The following is a 26337-nucleotide window of genomic DNA, read 5'->3' on the forward strand; positions in this document are numbered from 1 at the left end:
AGAGATACTAATTTCATCATATAGGATTGAAACAGGGAGAAAGAGTGTCCCCTAGAGGGTTCTTAGTCTCATTCATAAAAGAATTTAAGAATGGACCCAAATGGAAACGTTTGCAATTTTAGAATCTTAAAGAGAACTCCTCAGGGTAGGTGAGCTGGTAGGTAATCTTGGCACCTGCCTTGAGGAGGTGAATGGTGGGAAAAAGGGAAGAAAGCCATGAAGCCATGCAGGTTTAGAGCCAACATGGAGGTCAGGCATGTGGCTGACTGGCAGCCACATGGCTGGGAGAAGGATGCTTTAGAGAAAAGAGTAAAAAAATATAAGATGTTAGGGACAGCCCAAAGCCTTAAAGAAAGCATGTTTAGTAAGAAAGGCATGAAGAAAGGGGGAAATTACACCTTTCTAAAGGAATGAAAGGCAGACAGACTTATAGTGACCTACATGACTGTGGCTTGTCCAGGGTCATGCACAACTGTAGGACCTGAGACCCTCTTCATTCACCCGCTACCCCCTAATCCCTCCAGACCCCCACTAATTGCTCTTTTAGCTTCTGCAAAATGCTTGGCTGCTGCTTTAGACATGCCTAGACATGCCCTGGAATGCCCTGACCCCCGTCTGCTATTCCACCCCCTCCAGGAAACTATAGATTAAACAAGCCTGGGCATGAAAACTGCCCTATAAGGTAAAAATGGAGACTTCTGGCCCCACAGATAACAGTCAGCACATTCCACAGCCCTGAGAATAGCACCTACCAATAAGAAACTTACAGGGCTGCATCTTATACATCCAATCAGTTTAAAATTATGTTGGCGTGCGCAGGCTCCTTGAACGAACCAAAATGTATCTTCGGTATCCCCCTCCTCTCTTTGTCTAAAACCTATAAAAGGCTCCACTCTCCCTTACTCTGGGCTCTCAGCATGGATCCGTTGAGTTGGTGAGGTCTGAGAGCCCGAGCTTAAGCCCGAATAAACCATAAACCTTTGCTTTTGCATTTTGGTGTGTTGGGTCCTCGGTGGTCTTTTGGGGGTCCAGTGGATGAGGTAGAACACGATAAGGCAGGAAAAATTTGCTACCTCATGAACGCACCAGATATTCTGACCATCTTCTTAGCATAACTTAAGGTGAATCTGCCTTCCTAGGGGTGGCTCTATCACCAGGTGATTCAGCAGTGAGACTGGAAAAGTGGGTCCTCTAACAGATAGACTAGGGATTTTATAGTCTTGACCAGTTAAACTTATCGGGCGTTGTGCTATTGTAACAGAATCCATACTCATGACCTTTCTAAATCTAATCATCTTCTGAACACCTTGACCCTAATACCATCCATCTGGTGATTCAGGCTATAATAGATTGTGCTAGTTAGTTTTTGTCAACTTGACACAAGCTAGAGTCACCTGGGAAGAGGAAATCTCCATAGAGAAATTTCCTCCATTATTCTGGCCTGTGGGAATGCAACTGGGTATTTTCCTGGTTGCTAATTTATGTAGGAGGACTAAGGGTGAAACCATCCCTAGGCAGGGGGCTGTATAACAAAAGCAGTTGGGCAAACTATGGGGGAAGCAAGCCAGTAGCAGCATTCCTCTGTAGTTTCTGCTTCAGTTCCTGCCTCCAAGCGCCTGCCTTGGCTTCCCCAAATGGCAAATTGTGAGCTATCAGCCAAAGAAGCCCTTTCCTTCCCCAGTTTGGTTTTGGTCAGTGTTTTATCACAGCAACATAGAATCAAACTGGGATGCATATGAATCCTAGAGGAACACAAAAATGTGACCTTCACACTTAGCTTCCAAGAGCGCTGGTATTTATTTCCTAAACTCTGTAAGACCATCATTCGGTTTCTGGTACCCTTCTTCCTGTAACATTGTTAAACATCTGTGTCACAAACCAGGACAAAAATACTTTGTTTCTCTTCTACAAGGCTCATACTCCTGTGTTACCTATTTCCTGTATCTGGAAACTGCTTATTGGTATTTTCTATATACAGTAGCCAAGTAATTGCAGTCCCACTTTTTTCATAGTGACCAAGAGTGAAAGAACCCACACTCTACTAAAATTTAGAAAACAGTATAATTTATATATTAGATTTCATGTTCAAAGGTCAATAATAGTGAGATGATATTTTAGATATAAATTGAAATATGTTCTCAACACAGTAATATGCTTACTTTCTCTAAGCAATATTCATAAGCACTGAAGCACTTTTGAACAACATTACACTAAAAATCGACAAAAGGCAAAACTTTGGCTTAATTGTCTTTGCTTGTTGATGTCAAATTAGAAAAAAATCGGGATATTTTTTGGATTTTTTCCTGACTTTTAGTAGATCCACTTCATCCAATCCCACCTAAAACTTGAGGGAGAGTCTTTTCTAACCATATTGACAACATTATTAAAATATTATGTAGATTCCCATTACTTCAAAACTAGCAAATAACTAATATTTTAGGCTACATTGACAATTTGATCCAGTGCTTATACAACCATAAAATTTTTGTTTATAACACACACTTTAAATCAGGTGATGATCAAAGTTAAGCACTCACAAATTGGGAACTTTTCAATAAATAACATTATATTAGTGACTGCCATGGTCATTTTGACAATATATGCCATTACATTAAGGGTAGATGTGTATTGACCAGCTTTCTATTGCTGTGACAAAATATCTGAGAGAATCAACTTGGAAAATAAAACGTTATTTCATCTCACTGCTTTGAAGGCTGCAGTCCATAGGTGACAGGCTATTACATAGGACTATCGTCCAGCAAACAGACCAGAAACAGATGCCATCTTCCCAAGCCTGGTTGCACCCACTTGCCTAGAATCATCACAGCTATTCTTGTTGACTGCCACATTACACAAGGAAAGAGGAACAGGGAGAGTCACAGGACCCCCCCAACCAGTCAGTCAGTCCTCATTGCTTGAGGAAGAGGGACTTAAGGGTATATGAGCTGAGGAAACTTGGGGAAGTGCTCTCACCATTTTGTGCATTCTTAGAGAAGCCACTACCCATGTTTGGATGAAAACTTTTCAGCGTGGCCTTAGCTGGCTGAAAGCACCCACATTCCTGTAAGTACACTCTCACCCATTATTCTGTAAGTAAGCCCAATAAACTCACTGGTTTCCTAGACTGCAGTTTGGAGAACCTGTACTTTATTTTGTCATTGGGACCAAGGGAGCAAGGGACAGACATCGTTTGCATCTCCCAAAAGGAATTTTAGCTACACTTGTCTGTGGCACTGTGGAACATCTTAGCAGTGTACCTCATGACAGTCAGGAATCCAAGTAAAAGAAAGAGGAATGAGAGGGGTCCCATCATCTCCTTCAAAGGGATACTTCCAATGACCTAACTCCCCACTAGGCCACTTTCATTTTCTACCTCCTCTAGAGAGTTTAACAGGCTAAGATATAAGATTGCAGTGCATAAGCCCTTGATGAATATCATTCAAACTATAGCAGAAGGAATTTGTGTACCAATTCTTCATTATTTCCTTATGTAGATATTAAAATATGTATGAATCTAGTGGAGAAAAGAGTGTATAAAGACCTCATAACTCTTAAAAACTTATTTGCAATATTCAAACCCTTAAAGAGTAAATCATAAAGAATATTTTTATTAGTTAAGGCTCTTTAGAATTATTTTGAGGCTACCTACACCTTCATTTGTGTCATATACAACAGCAGGTGGCTAGTTTGTGATTGTTTTAATCATTCTTATTAAAGAAGTAGAAGGACTGAGCCTCATCTCAGTGGATCTCATGAGTAACACTTCTGATGTACTGTGACATAAGAAAAAATAAATTCTGAATTGTGAAGGCAGTGTTTGGATGGAATGAACTTCATGTGGCTTCTCTTCATTTATAGAGTTTAATACTATAATTTTTTCTAGCAAATAATTTTGAGGGATAATGATAGTAACAGTAATAAATAACCTTGTCAGCTTAGACTCATTTTTTGTTCTTGATTCCCATGTTCAGTATGAGGAAATTTAGATGTATTTGAGATCACTTTAAAAAATCTTTTTTTAATTTTTAAATTTTATGTGTATGAGTGTATTGCCTGCCTGTATGTAAGTGCACCCTTATCATGCAATGCCAGTGGAGGTCAGAAGAAGGCATCAGATCTCCTGGAACTGGAGTTATGGATGGTTGTTAGCTGCCATGTGGGTTCAGATCCTCTGCAAGAGCAGCCAGTGCTCTTGACTCCTGAGTCATTCTCCAGGTCCAGCTTTAGGAAAATTTTACATCAATTTAAAAGGTATGCAAAATATAAAAGTGTGGTAAATTTCTTTTGAAACTGTGACATTGATAATGATGTATTAAAACAAAGAGCAGTCATTTCTTTTGTGGATAGTGATAGTTGATATTTTACTTCCAAAATGTTTGTTTTATTTTGGCTTATCAGCAGTTACTTATAAGTGAAGATAGAGCTGATCTTTTCTAAGCAAAATTTAATTTTTAGAAACTTTGGACTTTACACAAATGACCCTGAATCAGTCAATAGTGGTTTTGTTTGGGCCTAAGATTAAGATTTAAGATGCTGATTTAACTGGTTTCAAGCCTTTACATTTGTCAGGGGTGAAAAAACAAACACAATACATGGAATTTATCTCATTAAACTTCACATTTTTTTTTTTGGTCTTTTTGAAACAGGGTCTCACTGTAGCCCCCGCTGGCCTGAAACTTGCTATGTAGGCCAGCTTGGCCTTGAACTCACAGAGATCTGCCTGCCTCTGCTTCCCTAGTGCTGGGATTAAAGGTGTGTACCACCATGTCTGGATTTTTTTTAATTCACATATTTTTAATATTAACTCAATGTTCTTTTAGTATTATTCTCTTCCAATGAAGTCTCATTAATCAATTTATTCCCACAATTAATACAATTTGTTATTCTCTTCCAAAAGAAAAAAATTAAACAATAATGACTAAATTCAAACCAGAGTTGAGGTGGCATAAATGCCTTATTATTTCTGCTTATGAGGCTTATCTCTACAAAATTAAGCATAAATGGTGTGTCATTAAAACCATAAATCATTTGTAGTATTTTAGCAACTGGCTATCTCAAGGGAAAGATGTTGAAAAATGGAAAGGAATGTGAAGTCAGTAATTATTAGTCAACATAAGGTATAAGTTGTGCTCCAAATATTATAACTGAAGACTTTTTCTTCTCCCTTGTTTTTTAATTTTAAAGATGACTCCAATTTTCAATTTGTACAATAAATATATCATAAAAATATGATAATGTATAACTTAAGCTATGGAACAAGCCCTGAAACAAAGATTTAAAAGTTGAAACTTGCTTTATTGCTGCAGAGTTCTGTTTTCTCAATATTGGAGCTTGAGAAAAATTCAGGAAGCCTGTCATCACAGAAGTGCTGATCTTTACTTGTCTGCATGTTGGCAAAGGTCAAAGTGTCACTGTGTATTATAACTTGACCTCCCTTGTCTACATTTTCCTTCAACCTGTCTCTAACTGGAGAACCCAGTTCTTGAGGAAGATGATCAGTCCATAACCTCAGAACATCTCACCCCTTCCCTTCTGAATATCCTTGAGGTGGGGGGCACCTTGTGATGTTTCCTGAGGTGAAAATCAGGGAAATAGAAACTTGTTTCACGAATCCCAGTTTCCCAGACATCTAGACTCCCAGCTGCATCAACAAGGACAACAAAAAATATCCAAGCCATGCTTGACTCCCCGCTTTATTGATTCAGGGCAAACAAAGGCTGTCAAAACCAGTTATGGACTGAGACGAATATTTCATTTTAAATAACGCCTTTTCCAGTGTGGTGCTTACGTGTAGTTATCTCAACTGAAGGTAGTTGAGAACACAGGGTCCCGGTTGGATCTGACTACCACCTCAGGATGTGTAGGTATGTTGCTAGTGAAAAGCAAGGATCTGAGGGCTGGAGAGAGCAGTGGCCACATTCTGGAGGAAGTATGTCTCTAGCCAACTACTTCAGCTCCCCTAGGATAAGGCGACAAGTCAGGATAGGAGAGAATGGGTTCTCTCAATGAGCAGCTCCAGCCTGGGCTCACTGGGACAGAGGAGTCCTTCAGTGAGGGTCCCCAGGAATCCTAATGAATCAAAGGTTTGGCTTCTCTCTATTCCTGCGCATTCTCCCTTCCTCTGCTCTTTGCTCCCCCGTCCTGCAACACACAGAAGAAAGTTTTGCACAGAATGAGCCCGGTGTTGACGTAAGCATCCCCTTCCCTCCTGGCTGGATAGAAGCCCAGAAGGCAGCCAGTGGGGGAGATGCGGAGGTAGGGCTCCTTTGGATTCCTGTGGTTAGGGTCCCCGGGGCGGGGCGCATCAGGGGCCAACCAAGAGTGCTGGTCCTAAACCCACAAATCCACCAGGCTTTTCCCTCCTCCGTCAACCTCCTAAATCCCAATGAGGTCATAGCAATGAGAGAGAATCAGATCAAGAGAGGGGGAGGAAGAGGACGACGACGACGGAGAAAAAACTCAGACGGAAAGAGGCCATCAGACAAGGTCGCTTTTTCTGGCGACACAGCAAGTGTGATACTGAATATCATCCACCCGCTCCGCCTGGGGACCGAGGGACTCGCAGAAGCACTTTGCGCTGCCACGAAAACAAAGGAGATGAGACCAGAGGACAGGCCGTGAGGGTCTGGGAGCAGCCCCTTTAATCTCCGGAAAGCAAAGCTTAGGTCCTAGGCCAGGAAAGAGAGGGAGTCTGAAAGGTGCCAGAGGCCACCGAAGGAGCGGGCTTGGGGTGCACAGAGCCGGGACGCGGCAGAACTCTGGACAGCGCTTCGCTAGCAGGGCTTGGTCTCCCGCGACTCTTCTGGTTCGCTCCTTTCCAGAGCCGGTTCCCAGACTGCTCCCTCATGGACTCCCACTCCGAACCAGGAAGATCTGTCTCTGAGGCCCCTGTGTGAACGTGCCAGGGGTAGGAGCAGTTTTTTCGCCTCTGGCTGTGCCAAGGAGGATCTCCGGTTCTGGAAATCCAGATCTTGTGGATAATGTCTTTCCGGTGAAGAAAGAAAAGTTTGGGGATCTGGAATTTGGTAGGGGGCGGTAGGGGTAAGGACTGTGGAAGACAGAAGGTGGATGGTCGGCTTCCCTCTCTGAGCTGGAAGGAATGATGACCCAGGGAGGATGTGCACCAGCGGCCAGATCATTGGGAGCCTCTTGGTGCTCTCTGTATTGGAGATAGGGCTGGGGGTGTCCAGCGTGGCCGTGGGGGCGGTCAGTTTCAGCCTGGCCCTCCGAGAGCACACGCCGCAGCTCGGAGACTCGTCCCCGGTATGGAGCGGGGTGTGTGTACGTTGAGCCATTTCACTCTCTCTTTACCTCTTTTCGGGGATGCTCAGTGTGCTTGGCTTAGTAACTCCTTCCAGGGGATTGAAAAACCATAAATCTCCTCTGGCTTCCCTATAGTTCGCATAGAAAAGCTGTGCCAATTTATGCTGTTCTTTTATGTGTTAGGATCTCTCTTTTTTCTCTCTCTCCCTACTTCCTGGGCTTGAGACCAAATTGAATGGTTTGTTTAAACTGGGGGCTGGGGAGGGGATGCTGGGGGGATTGTCAAACTCCACTGGCTGATTCCGCAAAAGACTGACCAGTGTTGATGACTACAGGGTCACATCTGCCAAGGGCAAACTCACTTAGTTGTTTCTGTCCTTTACTGAATCGTTGCATCATTTTCCTGTACCAGGAGCAAGCAAGGATAGTTATGCATTTATCTGTGGGCAGTAGTGCTCAAGGTGCACTGATGCAACAGTGATAGGGCAGAATGCAAAAGTGAGTGTGTGAAAGGCTGGAGGAGATGAACATCATCCCCAAACAAATTGCTCTGAATTTACCTTAATAGCTTTCTGGTACTTCACCTCTGAATATTCTTTTGTAAGTTCTAGGATATCAGTTAAAGAGCCGGCGATAAGATGTGTAATGATATTCTAAGAGTAGCTACCTGCTCAGAGAAAAATGTCATGATTTTTCTTTAGGTCAGAGACAGACACAAGCATATTGTTTAGTTACATAGTGTGAATCTTGAGGAAAGTCTTACAGACCCTTTGCTTCTACCAAGAACCAATAAAATAAGCACTATTCCTTGTGAAAATCTGATTGTGGAAAAATAGCTCTCTCTCGCTCTCTCTCTCTCTCTCTCTGCAGCCATGTCCATGTGGTTCTCTGGCTTGATAATATTTTCTGCATAATTTATTGTGTGGCTATCACTGACAGTACATATTGTATTTAGCAATTATACTTTCATTACTTGAACTCTAGGTTACTAAGGGAAAATGACCATTTAGGAATTCAAGAAAAATCATTTCAAAGTTATTAATTTTGGAGAGATGTTCTGGAACTTTTAATATTGGCAAAATTATGCCTTAGATAATTAGCTTTTATGTTTTTTTTAGGTGATAAACATGTTTATAAACCACAGAACTTAAAGAGAAAAAGAATGCCAGGTGTGGTGGGCTACCCTGTTAATCCTAGTACTTGGAGGACAGAGGCAAGTGGATCTCTATGAGTTAGAGGTCAACCTGGTCCACATAGCAAGTTCCAAGCCAGCTGAGACCAGAGAGAGTGAGACAGAGAGAGAGACAGAGAGAGAGACAGAGACACAGAGACACACAGAGAGAGAGATCACATTTTCTGAATTCCACAATATGTTCCTATCAACCCCCTCAAAAACTATCTTGCTCTTTATTTTGTAATATATGTGTATGTGTGTGTACTAAGTTTAAATTTGAAAGGATTATAAGCACATCTTAAATAACAAAATTCCACATGTTATGTGTGCCTATATTTTGAGAGCTGTGGTTATTGCTACTACTAAGACTTCTCCTGGTCAACTGTCAAACACAGAGCAAGGCCAACATGCAAAAAGAGGGGAAGAAAAGTGATCTCTCAAGAGCTTAAGAAAGAAAAGCCTCAAATACTCTTCATGACACTCCCCACCCCTTAAATATAAGAAATTAGGTGAGTTAAAGCAAATTTTCTATAAATAATATTTAAAAATCATTTTATCTTTAAGAATTCCCAAGTAATTCTATTAGCTTAGAATTTGTAAAACAGTAATTTTTCGTCTCTTCTGAACTAAATTAATATCATATAGATGAGCCAATATATGTATACATACAAAAATGGAGCTCTTAAATCAGCTTAGGAAAAAGAAATCAGTCATATCGATAAGTCATTTCCATAAACTATCATTTCCACTCTAATTATTTACAGTAAGTACAACTCCTAGAACAATAGCTTTGAATACTATTATCTGGTTCTATAAAATCAAACAATGCAGTCAACTCAGTGAATGATTTGAGACTAAAGTTCAAGTAATTGCTCACTTTTATAAACCCAGACCAGCATAAAAATTAAATTTGGTAAGAAATAATTTCCTTATTGGGGTAATCATATTTTTCAAAGTATAAATTTTATAAGTAAATTATTAAAATGATGTCTATAATTCTTTTCTGATATATTTTGGACTTCATTACTTCTTTGCTCTGATAAATTTACATAACCAATACTTCTAAAAGGCTTAGCAACTGAAAGTGTTTTACTATTTACTAGAGCTGCTATAAAGGGTAATTCAGGAAACTATCTTCAAAGTGGCAATACCTACAATGGGACCATCACTAACTTTGTCCATGGTAGGAAGACAGAGTGTGATTTCAGATAGATAAAAAAGAAAGGGGGAAGAGAAAAGCTTGCATAGAGAGTGAAATATCCATGGAAGAAGTACTATTTACTATTGTTCTTGAAGCTTTGCTAGCATTGAAATCAATGTCCCACAGTGCTAATGTATCATAGGATGTGTTTAAATCAAACTGGTTGTAAATCTCAGACTTACCACTTCATAATTGGGTGACAAAAAAAGTTTCCTCATCCACAAAATGGGATGGCCACATGCCTCAATTAAATAATGCTTCTAGCAAAGTGCGTGAGTTATCATGATCCTTGAGTAAATGAAAGCCACTAGTATTGGGTGTCCAACATTGCAGAGGAAGAGTGTGAGAAGGGAGAGCCTTTTAGGCAACATGGATGAAGGCAAGGAACAGGGATAGAATGGGACATAAAGGCTCCTTTGTTTTTCTGAGGCTTAAGTGTGTAAGAGGAAGATAAGGACAGAAAGAATGACTGTGGCCAAATGTTGTATGCCAGATGAAGGCAATACATCTCCCATATTTCTAATCATCATCATAATGATATCAATTCATTGTCTCCACAGAGACCCCAGGAAGATACAGAGGGAAATTCAATAAATAATTATTACTCTCTCTGGAAATTTATGAATTGAAAATCTGTATTATTTATGAATACCAATGAGATCTTACAATAATTAAGCTGTCAGAGTACACAGTCTAAAAATCAGACTGTGTTTTGATTAGTATGTGAAGCTTTATTTCAAAACATTGATATCATCATTACGTATTTCTGAATTAAATTTACAGTCAATGGAAATAAAAACTGCACTCAGAGGAATTACTTTTACAGAAACTTTGAAATGATAATTTTTTTATCTAGGACAAGCACACAGAGGTTTTAGGAAGATAGTTTGATTATTTGGTTCCAAACATGCACATGTTTAATGAATTAAAGATAAAATAATATTGAGATAAAGGGCTTGGAGTGTATAACAGAGATGCTAATGCAGATGATTTTCTAACACTATTCACAATCCAAAAAGTCATATCACATGATCAGTCTTTAAAAGGACAATTAGTTGGGAAAATCCTTTATCATTTTATAGGGAAAGAAGGGTATACATGTCTACAGCTTATTTGTTCATGCTTGACAATTTGTTGTAGTTGATAGAATTACAATAAAACTACAAACTAAGAGTGCAAAGCTGTTGGGAGACAATGAATGAACCATTGAGTCTTTTAGAAAAGATAACTCATGTGAAGTATAATCAATATGAAGGACTAATCGACATGTAGTTAATAGGCAGGGTTGTGTTTCCAAGTTGCTGTGTAAATCATTTGTCTTGGCCTACAATGCATCATCTACAATGAGATAAACTGGGCTTAGTAGTACACAGACCACTGAACCACTGGGAACTTTGTTGTTGGTCTAGGTCTAGAGAGTCAGATGGTTGTATTTAGAGCAGTTTGATGGTGAATTATATTTGATTGACATCCTGCTATAATTTCTCTCAGCTATCTCTGATAGTCATTTTTTAAGCTTGTTAAATTTTCTAAACCTGGTTCTCTCACATGTAAACTGAAGGCAATTTCATAAAATATTTAAGACTTTCCTTAACTAAATCATTTAAAGTTTGAGTGATTTTTACTTATTTTTCTGGAGCATACTTGCTGGTTATACCATAACTTCATTGCTTAATAAATGAAATTAGTAGCACAATCAATATACACACCTGTTCTGTGTACTCTCAATTCACTATAGCAACTCAGTCAACTGTAGTTGAAATTCACCTCTGATTCAACAGTGAAATGCAGTATACAGATTATTATTGCTCCAAAATATTTCATATTTAATCTGTCAAATTCTTTTATCAAAAAAACCATTTTAACTCCTTAGTGACTCCAAATATGCATAATTTGAAATGAATCTGTCTCTGCTCAGATAATGTATCAGTTTTCTCCAGTGTCAAAATACATAAGGGATCCATATTCCTTATCAGAAGATGTAAATACTTTCTCTAGCCTCAGAAAAAAATAGAAATGTATATTTGTCTGTTGTGTTTTAGATTAATTTTAATTATATAAGTGAGCCATGTAAAGAATATTTTAAGATGATTTGGGGGGAATTTTTTGTTTTGTTTTGGTTTTTTATTTTTTTGATACAGGGTCTCCCTGTAGCCCCAGCTGACCTGGAACTCAGACCAGTCTGCCCTTGAACTCACAGCGATCCTCCTGCCTCTGCCTCTCAGGTGCTGGGATTAAAGGCATGCTCCATCATGCCCAGCTTAAGATGATATTTTAAAGAATACTGAAGTTTGCTTCCTTACCACCTCATCAACATTAGTCAGCATTATCTTATTAAAATCTCAGAAACATTTCTCCTTGCATGAATAGTTAGCTTTGAATAATATAGCTCAGTTGTGATCAAGTTTTTAGAGAAAATACTGTTCATGAATTCTGTTATATCCCAGGCAGTCTCCTATATGACTCACATCCTCATTCCCAAATGCTACTGAGTAGTGGTTTTAGGACTCAAAAATTTTAAGCAATGCTGAGAGACAGGGTGGTTATTATTCACATCATGTATCAAAAGAAACATAAGTATATATTACTTCTAATATTGATTGATAATGTATGGTGGGAGAAAATGGTCTTTTGGCCATTATATTTTGAAATTTTCTTCATCTAAATTCTATTGATTGGCACATAGCATACGTTGGAATTTTTCCAGTCCATGACTCTTATCCAAAGGAATAACTTGAAGTCTTAACTTTACGAACATTATGGGATGTGAAATATTTGCATCAGTCACCAAATTGCTGGCAATTTGCTTGATATAAATGTCATCTGAACAAAACTGCATCTCTTTTAATTTGAATGCTTTGACAAAAATAGAGTTGACTAGTTGTAGGGGTTTATTATCCAGTCCATCTAATATGTACTTCATCTACCACCAAGAAGTTTAACGTTTTGTGTAATTACTTAGTCTTCATAAAGCAATTAATTCTATTAGGAGGTATACCCAAACCATAATATTTTAAATGTGTGTCTTTCTCTCAGTGACAGCTATAGTGTACTGTGGTATGTGCATGCACATATACTCTGCCAACCATACATGCACACAATCAAAGAAGAGACTTCAGCTGTTTAATGTCCAAGTAATATTAGGTCAGAGACCTCTTTTCACTTGTGAAGTTTATAAAATTTAAATTAGTGCATTAAAAAGCATTGGGCTTGTGATATAGTTTAGTGGTAGAATGCTTTTTTAGCATGTTCAAGGCCCTGGGTTTGATCCCCAGCACCACACATATAGAAAATAAGTCACACACACCACACACCACACCACACACACACACACACACGCACGCACGCACACACACACACACACACACAATTAGATTTTTTCTTATCTGAAATTCTGAAATGCTTGGGACTAGACATTATCAAGCTTTATTAGATTTTTCTTATCTGAAATTCTGAAATGCTTGGGACTAGACATTATCAAGCTTTAGATTTTGTCAGATTTTGGAATAGTTGTATGTGTATAGTGAGCCATTTGGGGCATGGGACTCAAGTTTAAAATGAAATTCATTTATGCCTCATATACATTCTATAGAGAGAGACTGATATAATTTTGTAAATTATTTTAGTGAGTCTGCCTTTTGGCTATAAGGTCAGATGTTGAATTTTCTACTTGTTAGCACTCAAAATTTTTATATTTCTAACAGTTCATATTTCAGATTTTCAGATTATTGTACTCCCTATGTGTGGTCTCTCTGTCTCTCATTTACCTGTTCAAATAGCATTTCTAACCCAGACATGGTGGTTCAGGCCTTTAGTCCTAGCATTTGGAAGGCAAAGCTGGCAGAACTCTGTAAGTTTGAGACCATCTTAGTGTACATATAAAAAGAGAGTTCCAGGCCAGCCAAAGCTACATAGTGAGACACTGTCTCAAAAACTAACATTTCTATTCCAATATATATAGGCCTAAAGTTGGGCTAAATATTTAACTTTATTGTTTGAGTAATTTAATGAAACTTTCTGCTTGTCACTGTACAGTTAGATACTTCAACATGCCAAGAGAATGATGCCCAGATAATTAAGTGACTATACGGGGAGGGCCTTACTGAGCATGAGCACATTTCTATGAAAGGGAGCGAAAAGTGTGTGGCCACTTTCTTCTTTAAGGATCAAAACCACACACTCCTTTTCATGAGTGCAAATCTAATCTGTCTATACTTTATTCAAACTGAATGACAATCAAAATGGATTCAAACATCTCAGTGTAACTGTAGCCATGGATAAACTGTTTTTCTTTGCTACATCACAGCTTTCTAATTTGCAAAGGGAGGGAAATCCTAGTTTCAATTTTTTCAAGTTATGATGCGCAGAAGATGATGTTTGTCAAGTATTTGTTCTGAGTCTTGCAGAGACCAGTGTATATCAGCTGCCTCTGTACCAGAGCATATCAGCTGCCCTCATGCTGGGGAAACTGTTTGGGGTCTCTGAGTTCACCAGGGATGCCTTGGCTCTCAACATTTCTCCAACACCCTTAATCAACCCTAATTTGACTATTTGACTCTTTTTTGTGATTCTTGTGTGTAATATGTGTTGTTAGGTTTTGATTTAGCTGGGGCATGTCGATCAGCAACTATAAAAATGTACCAAAATAACTATAAGAAAATAAATCATGTAAATACTTAGCCTAAAGCCAAACAAGAAAATAGCTCTAGCTATAAAAATGCCCCGATCTTTGTTTCTCTTTTTAAATAGAAGGCAGTCAAACTAGGATAAACATATTAAGTAATCAAATTCACTAGACAATTATCAAATTAAACAAGTCAAACTGAGGATATAGTAACTTCTATTTGTGCTATAAAATAAAGTCTTTAGAAAACATTTTAAACTATTTAAATACTTCCAAGAAAGTCAAAACAAAAGTGAAAACTACTATTTCTTTTAAAGGTACTTGATATTTTGGAAATTATTATGGTTTTTCTTAGATTAGCCAAATGGTTCTTGAAGCAGTGTTTATTACGTCCTGCATCATTCACAGATGCATCAATTACATATCTAATACCACAATGTCTATTGTAACCTTAAGTAGTACCCATTATTTTTAGTACTAAGGCTACTGAGAAGCCATGCTAAGATCTATTGCTACATATTGAAGAAAACTGTATGCTCAAATCAAAGAAAATATTAATGGTTAAATAACCTTTGGAGCAAAGTAACTTGATCTATGTGCTTGGTAGAAATAAGAGTAGACATGGTTTATTATTATGACTTGCTAATTTCTAGGCTTGGCCACAAAAATTGGTATATCTAATTACAACACCTATTATTTTAGGAAGTTTAAATAGGAATAGAGCTTACTCTTAGTATTTAATCAGATGAATCAGTATTAGCACTTACCAATTTTATTTCAAAAATCTGTACATTTTCTATCTAATTATATGGAGTTTGGGAAAGTTTTATGAAAAATGTCATTCATTGAGGCCTGACCTCACTATTTGTTCTCCATCCTGAATAACTATGAGTCAGACAGGATGGCATAAGGCCATGTCCCAATCATACATTTTTTTCTATTTTCTCAGACACTGGTGTAATCAACCAACCAAGAAACACAGCCCACATGTTATCAGAGTATCCAGTCTTGAGATATTTGATATAAATTTTTACTACCCTTAAGGGATAAAATTTAGCTTTAAAAAATAAAACTAAATTATGTGTGTCAAATTATTTAAATTTTATGAGAGCAAGTCAGAAAGATGAAAATTACAAATTTAAGCGAGTATTCAAATTAAGAAATATCAGCCATGGGCCAAGACAATTTCTTCATGGAGCTTTGCCTGGGCTCAGGGGTCAAGTAAGTTTCTAGTACACAGAGGAAAAAAGACTTCAAAACAAAGCTATTAGTTTATATAAAGTCATGGAAGCATGGGAGGAGCAATAGAAAAGGATGTTTGGGGAACTGAGGAAAGCAGCATTCTTAGGGCAGACACGTGACATGTACATGTAAAAACTGGCAAATGATAATCTACCTAGGCAAGTAAAATGGGAAAAGTTTTGAAAGTCTCCTATAAAAGACTCCTATAAGAACAACAAAAGTAGTCTGCACTTAATTCCCACCTAGGCTTCAAGAGCTGTGCTGGAAGAGCCGGATGGTCATAAGGCCAAGAGTGTAGAGAAAGGCATTACTATACAAATCCAAGGGAATCACCAGCCCTGGGTCCCAAGAGAAAAGCAAGAGGGATGTCAAAATATTTGAAGGAAGTCCAAATGTTTCTTATGAAGCTAACCACATCTAGGGGTCTCTTCATGTTGATAGCGGATTCGTCAAGTTTTCAGTGTCTTGCATTCCATTATTCTCACAGATTCTTGGCATACAGAAAATAAGAACTAGTGCATTTAATCTGAGGCATCAGCTTACCACAGAAAAAGGAAAATAGACTAGAGAGCTATTTTAATAGTTCAAATTCTGAGTTCAAATTCTAGTTATATATTCTGATTACTTAAATGAGTTCATTATCACATTGATAATTAGCTAATTCATCAGCAAAGTAGCAATACTACTCCTCTTGATCTCTGAAAAATTAAATTGGGGGGCTGGAGAGATGGCTCAGGGTTAAGAACACTGGTTGTTCTTGCAAAATCCCAGACCTGGTTTGAATCCCAGCATCCGCATGGCACCTAACAATTGTCTGTAACTCCAGTCCCAGGGGATCCGACAGCCTCTTCTGTCCTCCAAGGGCATTGCACGACATGGGTGCACTTACCTACATGCAGGCAATACACACATACACATAAAAATAATAAATAAAATATTTTTAAAAGTTAAATTGATATTTGCATAAAACCAATTAATGTACATATTAAGTGTTCAAAACCATGTCTGACCCACAGCAATGACTATAAACCCACTGATGAAATTGGCCTTCAACTCTAGATTTGCTAACATTTATGTTATATGCCATCTTTTAGAAAATGCATTACCTTGATGACCAATTTTGAACAGTAGTAATGTTGTTTGTGATTTAGTGCAGTGCTCCAAGATCTCAGGATAATTATTTTAGGTAAATGTTGAGACAGAAAAGTATTCTTTTTGTTTGGTCTACCAAATAAAGATACATGTTTGACTTTCTCATTATCTAGGTTGTTGGCAGTGTTAGCTCTTTGCTCTACTTGTCTCTTGCCAATTATTTTCCTACATGGGTTTTTCTGAGGAGACAAAAAAAAGAGAGAGAGAGATAATATTAATATTAAAATCAATGAGTTTATAATATAACATACTACTTAAGAATTCCAACTACTTCCATTATACCATTTATCTTATCAAACAAAATTCTTTACTTATGAGATAACAGTGAGAGGCTTTAGAATTCAGTGATTTAATACAGGATAATGAAGTGAGTAACAAAAGAAAAAAAAATTTTAACATGAAGAAATATGTGTGGGACTGGAGAGATGGCTCAGCCCTGAAGAGCACTGGCTACTCTTGCAGAGGACCTGGGTTTGGTTCCCAGCACCCACATGGTGGCTAACAACCATCCGTAACTCCCATCCCAGGGGATGCCCTCTTCTGACCTCTACAAACATTGCACAATATGGGTGCACTTACATACAGGCAATACACTCATACACATAAAATATAAATAATAAAAAAGAAATATGTGCGAATGTGAGTATGCACACATTGGCACAGGGCAAGCAAAAGAGAGGTAATTGCTTGGAAAAAATTTGATAAATCTCATTGGTATGCATTATATTCTGCATTTGGGCTTCCTGTGTACTGATATGGGGACAAGTTCATGATGTGACCTTCTGTGCAGCTAGTTAAGTTCCATGACTGACTAGCTTTCAGGAGCTGCCATGTGTTTTGGATGAACTTCTATCAGTTGTGTTGGCTGTTTGTGGGAAAACCAACCATCACTTTCTTCCACCACCACCCCCACCCCCAGCACTGGCTGTTTTCAACTCCATTAGAAAATGTCACAAATCGGACTACAAGCTGTCATGTATCCAACTTTCCCCAACAGTAAATCAATCATCTACATTTTAAACTCCTTTAGAGTTTCCACAGGTATCAAGCTGTGAATATTATATGTGAATATCATTCAAAATTATGCCAATATCTAACTTAATGTTAATGTTACCAATATCTGACAAACAATTCTTAAAGATAAAAAATAGAAGCAAAAATCATGTAAACTAGGATAATCTATCTTAAGCAACACTAAGTTGCTTGTTAGCAACTTAAGTTGCTTATAAATATACTTCTTAAATTGCTGTTATGTTTTATATAATATAAAAGTCCTACATAAAATATAAAAAGTTTGTTACTTTACTAAATGAAATATTACTGATAATACAATATACCTGATATTGATCACATCTTCTCTTACTCCCCCACCAGAAGTGATAATTACCTTAAATTCTCATATAATTTAATTTTTTAAATAATTCACTTACGATAGTTAAGAAAATAACAAAATAATAAAAAATTTATAATCAGGAGAAAAATTTCTAATTTTTTGTCTGGTATCTTAAAGACAGGGTTTTTCATTTGTTTGTTTGTTTTGTTTTGTTTTTGTAAATATAGAAGTGAATAGTGACCATAAGATTTATTTGAATAACTAACATTTAAATATTCAAATTCAGTTATTCTTATGAAAAATTCAAAAGTTTAGTTATAATTTCCTTTGCCACTTTTGGAGCAGAAACAGCTCTAAAGTCAAAATGCCTTATTAGCATATTCAAACTGTTCAATAATTTTTTAAAAGAAAAACCAGCACAAAGCAAAATTGGAACATAATATAATGCATAATGTATTAAAAACAAGAAATGTCACACCACATCGACACTGGGGTGGGAGATGTGAAGAAAAGGCATGGGAAGCCAATGGGAAGTTTCAGCGATGGCTTTTTCACTTGAATTTATTGAGAAGTATTTGGCTCTACACTATATGGGATGAATTCTTCACAACTTATTCTGAATGCTCATCTTACATTCAATTACTGAGTAGACTCTGAAAAGCATTCTCTTAATGTGTGCTGTGCATCCTCATCCAACACTGATGTTCTTTTCCCAGAGTGCTAGTTTGTTGTATTCATTGTTGTTTTTGTTGCTGTTAATTTCCATATTTGCAGAGTTGGGTTGCCTATTATCCCAGTTAGTAAAAGTACAAAGATGGCCTGATGCTAGCCTAGGACAGCTTGTATCTGTTGTACACTTTGTCCTCCTGGTAATTTTTTCTTTTTTAGAAAAGTTAATTATATTTATGACAAATCTTGGCTCTATTAGTAAAGACATACATTACCCACTTCCAGTTATACTGATCGTGAAAGTTTTTGGAGTGGAATGCTATATGGAGCTGTCAGTGCATCAGTCTGTGGTAGAAAATAAGAAATTTGTTTAAGCTTTAGGGAAAAAAAGAACACTGCATAATTAGCAAAGTTTTTCCATGGACTAAGAAAAGAAGGGAATATAAATAGGAGAGTTAAAAAAAATGTCTTAAAGATGAGCACTGTCAAAAATGCAGAAGACTTGGGAATGGGTAAAATCAAGGCTATCCTGGAGATCTGTGGATCTAGTCACAGCAGAGAGAGCCCGGACAAGTTGATTGTGAGAAGTACAGCACAGGGCTAGATCCTCCAGTGCTGAGCTTATGGAGATGAACAAGTTACTGGTGAGGCCGGTGGCGATGATACTTGATGGGCCTGAGCTCTGTGACCCATGGACTGGGCCGCAGTGAATCAAAAAGAGAAATTACAGGTGTATGGAGGAAGAACTGTGTGGGAAACCAGGAGGGGTGTCTCCCGTTCTCATTCCCATGAGCCAGCTGCTCACTGTCCTCACGTCTCTCCCATGGCATTTGTTCAGTGAATATTGATTCCAGAGCTGCCACTTTCTATGTTCTGAGTTTGGCCTTGAAGATTCACCAGTGAATATGCAAGCATAATGCAATTTGAAAATGAATGTATACAATGAATAAATAATGCACAAATTTAGGTGAAAGTTGTGCCTTACAAAACAGGAAAAACATAGACTTATAGAGAACATAAAAGAACATTATTTACATCAGGGAGATGAGGAAGTGTGTCTGTAAAGAAACCATATTTCCTTCAGGATAATATGGAGGTACTTAGACCACAAGGGGGAATAATACTGTTCCAACCTGGAAAATCATATGGGTAAATATCTTGATATGAAAGAAATTCGGTGTACTTCAGAAACACCGAAGACTAGGGTGATTGCAGTGTGGACAGTGAGGAGAAAGAAGAGAGTGTCAGGTGAGGTAGCAAGGCAACAGGTGTCCAAAATCGCTGAAGGCTTTATATGTATATGCGCATGCTGCTGTCAATTTGATTTCATCCTGATTTGGGAGTTGTTTTAGGTGGTTATTTTGTTTTTTGGAAACAGAACTTCACTGTTACAGCTCAGACTAGACTCAAACTCAAGATCCTCCTGCCTCAGCCTTTCTAATGCTGGGACTTCACTCTAACTTTTAAGAGTGAGGAGTCAGAGATGCTCAAAGGAGACAGTTTCCTTGTAAGATGAGGCCTGAGATGTATCGGCCACTGTTTACTTATCAAAAGTGCGTGGAGAGTAAGCAACTGAAGATAAGCAAACAAAAGGAGACTGAATGGAGAAAGGGAAGTAAGGCCAGGAAAATGGTCATATGCAATCCTAGCTAGGGAGATTGGTCCTTGTAGAGCGAAAGAGAAACAGACAAAAAGGATTGGATTTTTACTTTTAAGAACATTTTTGAAACACTTTTGCATGCCAGCATGAAAACTGCTGTTTTCTATCCAGTCTGAGTTAGTAGTCACTAGCCAGGAGTAAAAAGGAGAGCATTCCGGTATGAGATACACAGAAAATGTCATTGATTTCTTTCTTTCCCTGATGGATAATAACTATAATTAAGTCACACAATAAAGACTGGATAGAGACTTAGAAATAATTTATTCTAAATGCATCAGAGCAATAATTTATCCTAAAGCCATCATTTTACAGATAAACAAACTGAAGCCCAGAAATTTAGTGGAATTGGCTGGCTAGCTGTAGAACCAGGAAAGAGTCTAAATCACCTAATTCTTAGCCTAACGCTGTTTCCACAGTTATCTCAAAAAAGCAGGTATCCTTAAATAGGCTCCAAACCACAAGGGAGCTGCTGGCTACTACCCCAAACCAAATGGGAATTATCCAAAATTACTGGCACAGCTAAACTATGATGTGATATAATAAGTATTTCAACAAATTTCATGGGTTTCCATCTCTCTGGAAATTTCAAAGAAATAACTTTCCACAAAACTTTGGCATGCCCTCAAGGGTGTTGTTCTAAAACAAGCAGAAAACAGAAGCTAATTTTTAGCCGTTTTCAAACCCACAAGAACTACTGATCAATTTAGGTAAGTAAGTGAACAACTTTCAAGAAGCCTTTAAAAACAGATTCCAAAGACTGTTTATCAAGCTGGGAACATTTAAAGACATTGGACTGGGGCCATCAAAGTCCTATGGCAATTAATATTGGCAGTCGACTATGATTTCATCTCTAGTATATAGGAACAAAAATTAACAAGCTTACATATGATTTTCTGGAGTGCTTAGGAACAAATATACTTTGTTTTCACCCATACACTTTTAAAATATTTAGAAAAACATTTTGGGAGTTAAATGATTTTTAGTATTGCCACATTGAAACATAAGTACTTACTTCTCCATCATTTACTTTTGAGCATGGTGGGCTGAGGTTTCTAGTATGGAGATAAAACTTTAAAATATTATTATGAGAGATAAGCATTATACAACACCTTTATATGCCAATTAATTATAATTAAAAGACTTTTGCAGAGGAACAGTATTTTGGAGAAAGGCATACAACATTAACTCAATTTTACTACTGTGTATCATTAACCATCTTAGGCTATTAGATCTCCAGAACAGTCCCTGAAGCTCAAAGAGAGATATATAGGTTAAAACAAGATAAAAAGGAGAGGGAGATAGATCAGTGGGTAAGGAACTTGCTGCAGAAGCATGAGGACTTGATTTCAGATTCTCAACACCCATGTAAAAGCTAGTCATGACAGTGTATGTCTCTGACATCAGCCTGGCAGGGGCAGAGACAAACAGATACTTAGAGTAAGCTGGCCAGCCAGGCTAGTAGAATTGATGAGCTTCAGGTTCAGTGAAAGATTATGTCTCAAGAAAATAAGGTGTGGGGCTGGAGAGATGGCTCAGCAGTTAAGAACACTGGCTGTTCTTGCAGAAGACCCAGGTTTGACTTCCAGCACCCACATGGCAGCTAACAACTGTCCCTAACTCCAGTTCCAGGGGATCTGACACCTCTTCTGTCCTCCGCGGGCATTGCATGATATGGTGCACTTACCTACGTGCAGGCAATACACATATACACATAAAAATAATAATTAAAATATTTAAAAAATAAAGTGGAGAGCAAAAGAGGAAAACACCCAACATTAAAGTCTAAATTACACATGCACAAAAACATGCATAATGGATATGTACACACATGTACCAAACACACACACACATACACAGGCACACAGGCACACAGGAACACAGTACAGTTGCAAGACAAGAATGTTTCCCATATTAAAGGTAGAAATTTTGAAGATATTGCACAGTTGACAAATCTGGCAAATGAAAAGCAAACTGCTTCTCTAGCTCAGATACACCTAAAACTAGTGAATTTAGAAATGTCAGGCATTTCTGGGGTGATAAGACATTTGAGAAGAAATGCATTCTCCCCTGAGTTGTGGCCATTGCTAGAGGTAGGTGGCATGTAGATATGCAGTAAATATAGTAGCCACTAGGCACATGTAACTGTGAAGTGATTTAAACGTGGATAACATGAACTGATGTGTGCTGAAAATATACCATACCATAGGGTTCCAATGGCTGAGTATGTAAAGGAATGTAAAGTATCTCTTTTCAGGTGGGTTACATGAAAAAAAAAAGTGTTTTATACATTGGGTCAAGAAAATATGCCATTAAAAGCAATTTCACCTTTCTCTTAATGTGGCTACTAGAAGGTAGAGTTAGATATATAGCTTTCGTTATGACTTAATTTAAAATTCTATTGCACAGATCTTAGCCTGTCAATAAACTCTCTTCCTGTTTCATTTTGCCACATGTGAATAATAAGTGATTAAAGACAATTTGAGTTAAAATTACATTAACATAGTTTTACTTATAGTAAACGTAGAAGACAGAAGCAGTCTTCTAGAAGAGACACCAGAAACAGCTGAGGGACAGAGCATGTTGCCCCAAGTGGACACTTAGGTGTCCCACTGTAAATGGACAGGTCTTTCAACATTTAGGTTTTTTTTGTAGTAAAATTGAAATCTCTGTGTGAGATTTTATTACAGTGATTTCAACTATCGTGAGGAAGTAGAGAAAGTGTTTGTGACAAGGGGAAAATTTTTCCCACTGTTCCTGCTACCTGGAAATTCATTCACGTACTCAATTTTCAACAAATATTCACTGATAATTTTTGTATTTGCCGTATTTCATATTAATACTAAAAATGATAACTGATTAGAAGTTCAAAACACCAAGTATGTGTTTAAGGAATTTTTCACATAGAGAAAGAATCATTTACTAACATACGCAATGATTGATAGGGAAGGAAATGCACTCTCATGAGTCCCTTTAAGTCCCCTAGCCATATGATTTTTAACATTAATCTCCCCACTCTTATAATGATAGCAGAGAATGTAATTTAACTATAAACTACATGTTCATAGTCAGAAAACTGTGATTGAAATCATGGTAGATATTGAAGAAATATCTGCTAAAACTGATTGAGAAAAAATAAAGCCATGTGAATGAATGGTTAGAGAATATCAGGACTGTAAGGGACTAAATTTCCATTCAAGTCCTTCTTCTGAAAAGAAAGCCCAGAAAATTCTACTGGTCTGCCTAACATAACAACAGAAAGGAAAAAAGGCTGTGCTTTCAAGGATAGCGTTGCTGCCCATGTCTACCGGAAACAACTCCATCAAAAAGTGTATTTTACTAACACCACTCTTCAATGCCTATTCTTAGTTTATGGCAAAATTTCAGATTCTTTCCCTATTCGTGTTCTACTAAAGTTGTTTTTATAATACAGCTAACATTTCATCACACGATGTTTCCCATTTTGCAATTTGGATCATTTATCACGCTCTTTCTTTGCTTTTCTATCTGTTCTCTTAACATGGCTGGTATTACCAAAGTAGTTTTTGTTAAAAAAGAAAAAAAAAAGTCATGATATCTGCACGACACTGAAATTCTCCAGAAAAATCAATTTGACAAGTAATCATTGGGCCAACTTTACATAGAGAATTTGAAGATATGTAATACTCTGGGCTCTGGATCCAAATTGGTGGGGGAAATCATCCACACAAACAATAATAAATACTGAGCATTTGAGTGTTTTTAAGTGATTGATAGCTCCTATTGTATTTTATTGTAACTACTATAAATAATTCTATGAGTTATGCAATTTTATGCATCTAGTTAAAGAGAAAACTATGGGAAAATAATACAAATAACTTCCTTAAAGTCACAAAACAGTGAGCCATGATTCAAACCTCCTAGTTCTGCTGAGAACTCACTCTTAATCACTAAGCTAGGCAATCTCCTAGTAAACACAAATCAGTGAAGTTTAGCCTGATAAAAAGGTATTCAAATCTATAGATGCATGAAGGAATGCATAAAGGAAGATAAATGACTTCAAGAAGGACATGTGCTTTTGCTAGCAGACTTGGAAAATTGCAGTAGGAGGACTGAGAGATGAGGAGGAAAAGTCATGTCAGGTTGGTGGAGGTTTATCATCCACAAACCTTGAGAATAGCAAACAGAATGCTGATGTTAAAGCATAGAATTCACAGAAAATGCAAAGGTAGTCTTGATGCCACTGGGATACCTGGAGTCAATGGGCGTTGGAAAGAGTTGAGTAGGAATAGAATAGAGATTCTTTTTGTGAGTTTTTGAAGCTGAAAATGTCCCTGCTGGATGTCTTTCATTGGCTGTCTCACATCTGGCTATGTACACAATGAATTGCAAAATGATTGTAAGCAGAGCTAAAAATAGATAAAGCTGTCAGGATGGCCAGCATCCTGTTTTGTTTTGTTTTGTTTTTTTTTCTTGTCTCTTGAAACATAGACACATTTTAGACATGGTATTTTCTTTGAAATATCATATTCAGAGGCAAGAATTATTTATAACATTTAGAAATTTTCTCTCACAGAAAGAAAAATTAGTATAGTTCATCATTATTTTCTGAAAGGTACTCTACTTACAAGTTTTGAAGTCTTGCTAATTGCAGCTCAGCATTCAGGAGTTAGAGGTCAGAGAACATAAATGGTATTCAAATCCCAGAGTACACGATGATTCAGTGTGGGAAAACTAACTCAGAAGACAAAACAAGAGGTTTTGAAGTGAAAATACACTCAGGTTTGACAGAGGCAAGAATCTCTGAATGGGGAAAAGAAAAAAAGAATAGATAAAATGTTTCTTACAGTTCTGTAAGGAATTTGGGTATTGATGAATATGCATTACATGTTCAAAATATCACAAAAGTTTAATAATTCTTTTTGGAAAGCTGCATTTATTTATAGTTTGTTGGCTATTAGGAGTTTAACCAAAACATGATGTTTTATTTCATCGTTCACTCTGTAATAGAATTTTTAGATAAGTATTAGCATGTTTTATATGTATTTCCATTTTACAAATGTGAAAGTTGGGATTCAGAGAGTTTAAGCAGCTGCTATTAGTCCAAGTCCTATGTGACTCAGTCAAACTTAAAGTCCATGCTTGTCCGAGTTGAAGAATGTAATCTTGACCCTTGTGCTGTGCTCTTTCCTTTTTATTTAATCCCTGATTATAAACAGCAGTGTCGGTTCTTCTGAAGAACTTCGCAGATAGCATCTGTCTTTTAATCTTTTCTGAAAGTGATAAGTGTTCTAGAGCATCAATACAGCTCCTCCAGTGATTGAGAAATTAGCATGTCACCAAGAAAAGTCATGACACACACTTTCTTCCCACCTCTAGCTCGTTCCTCAGGCTGCTATCCCTCTGTCACTACCTTGCCATGGGAAAGGGATTATGTTTCCATTCCAATATTTGTTTCCTCTTTTTATTTCATGTACTTTAACAGAAAAACCTTTCTAATCTATTTCTTCCTAGTTCTGTAATTTAAAAAAAAAACACAATAACCCTCATGTATTTTTCCTGACTCAGCTACTCAGCCAATTTACTCCTCTACTGAAAATGAGGCAAAAGCTGAATAGCATCACATTTTTAACCACTTCTCTTAACTAAGTTCAAGTATTACAGTTTTCTTCAGAGACATTTTTGGAAGAAAAACACTGCTCAAGGAAAGGAAATGTAAATCAAAACCTTTAGAAAAAGATATATTAAAGGCATAAAATGATTATATGCCCCCAGAGATTATGCAGCTATATTATGGTGATATAAATTGTGTTAAACTCCCTGTATTTCTGAGAGGTTGGTATTGTTTTATTGAGTTCTATAAAGTGTAGTAGTTCCCCTAAAGACAAAGAATTGGATAATAAGTGTCAGTGTCTACTCGTAGATTTATGAATGCTGTAGACCCCATGTATTGTGATTTCTGTTGTTTCGTTTGATGGTACAAAAAGGCCTGAAATAACCAAAGAAACCCAGAAGGCCATTCCTTGAAATACCCTTAGTCCCA

At 37.3% G+C, this 26337-nt stretch overlaps 1 protein-coding gene across 6 annotated transcripts in view; it reads left to right on the top strand.

The window, feature by feature from the left end:
* Window positions 1-6238: 6238 nt before the first annotated feature.
* Window positions 6239-26337, top strand: part of Tmem196 (transmembrane protein 196) — a 57894-nt gene continuing 37795 nt past the window's right edge. For 3 of the 6 annotated variants that reach the window (XM_008832630.3, XM_008832637.2, XM_029563271.1), the window contains exon 1: window positions 6239-7263. In XM_008832630.3, coding sequence (XP_008830852.1) covers window positions 7117-7263 — 147 coding nt within the window. In that variant the 5' untranslated portion in view covers window positions 6239-7116. Of the gene's footprint in view, window positions 7282-26337 lie in introns of all 6 variants that reach the window. The other 3 variants (XM_008832615.3, XM_008832623.2, XM_029563276.1) reach the window with 2 other exon arrangements.

The sequence above is a fragment of the Nannospalax galili genome, unplaced genomic scaffold (assembly GCF_000622305.1).
Source record: "Nannospalax galili isolate Female #2095 unplaced genomic scaffold, S.galili_v1.0 scaffold450, whole genome shotgun sequence".
Classification (NCBI taxonomy): Eukaryota; Metazoa; Chordata; class Mammalia; order Rodentia; family Spalacidae; genus Nannospalax; species Nannospalax galili.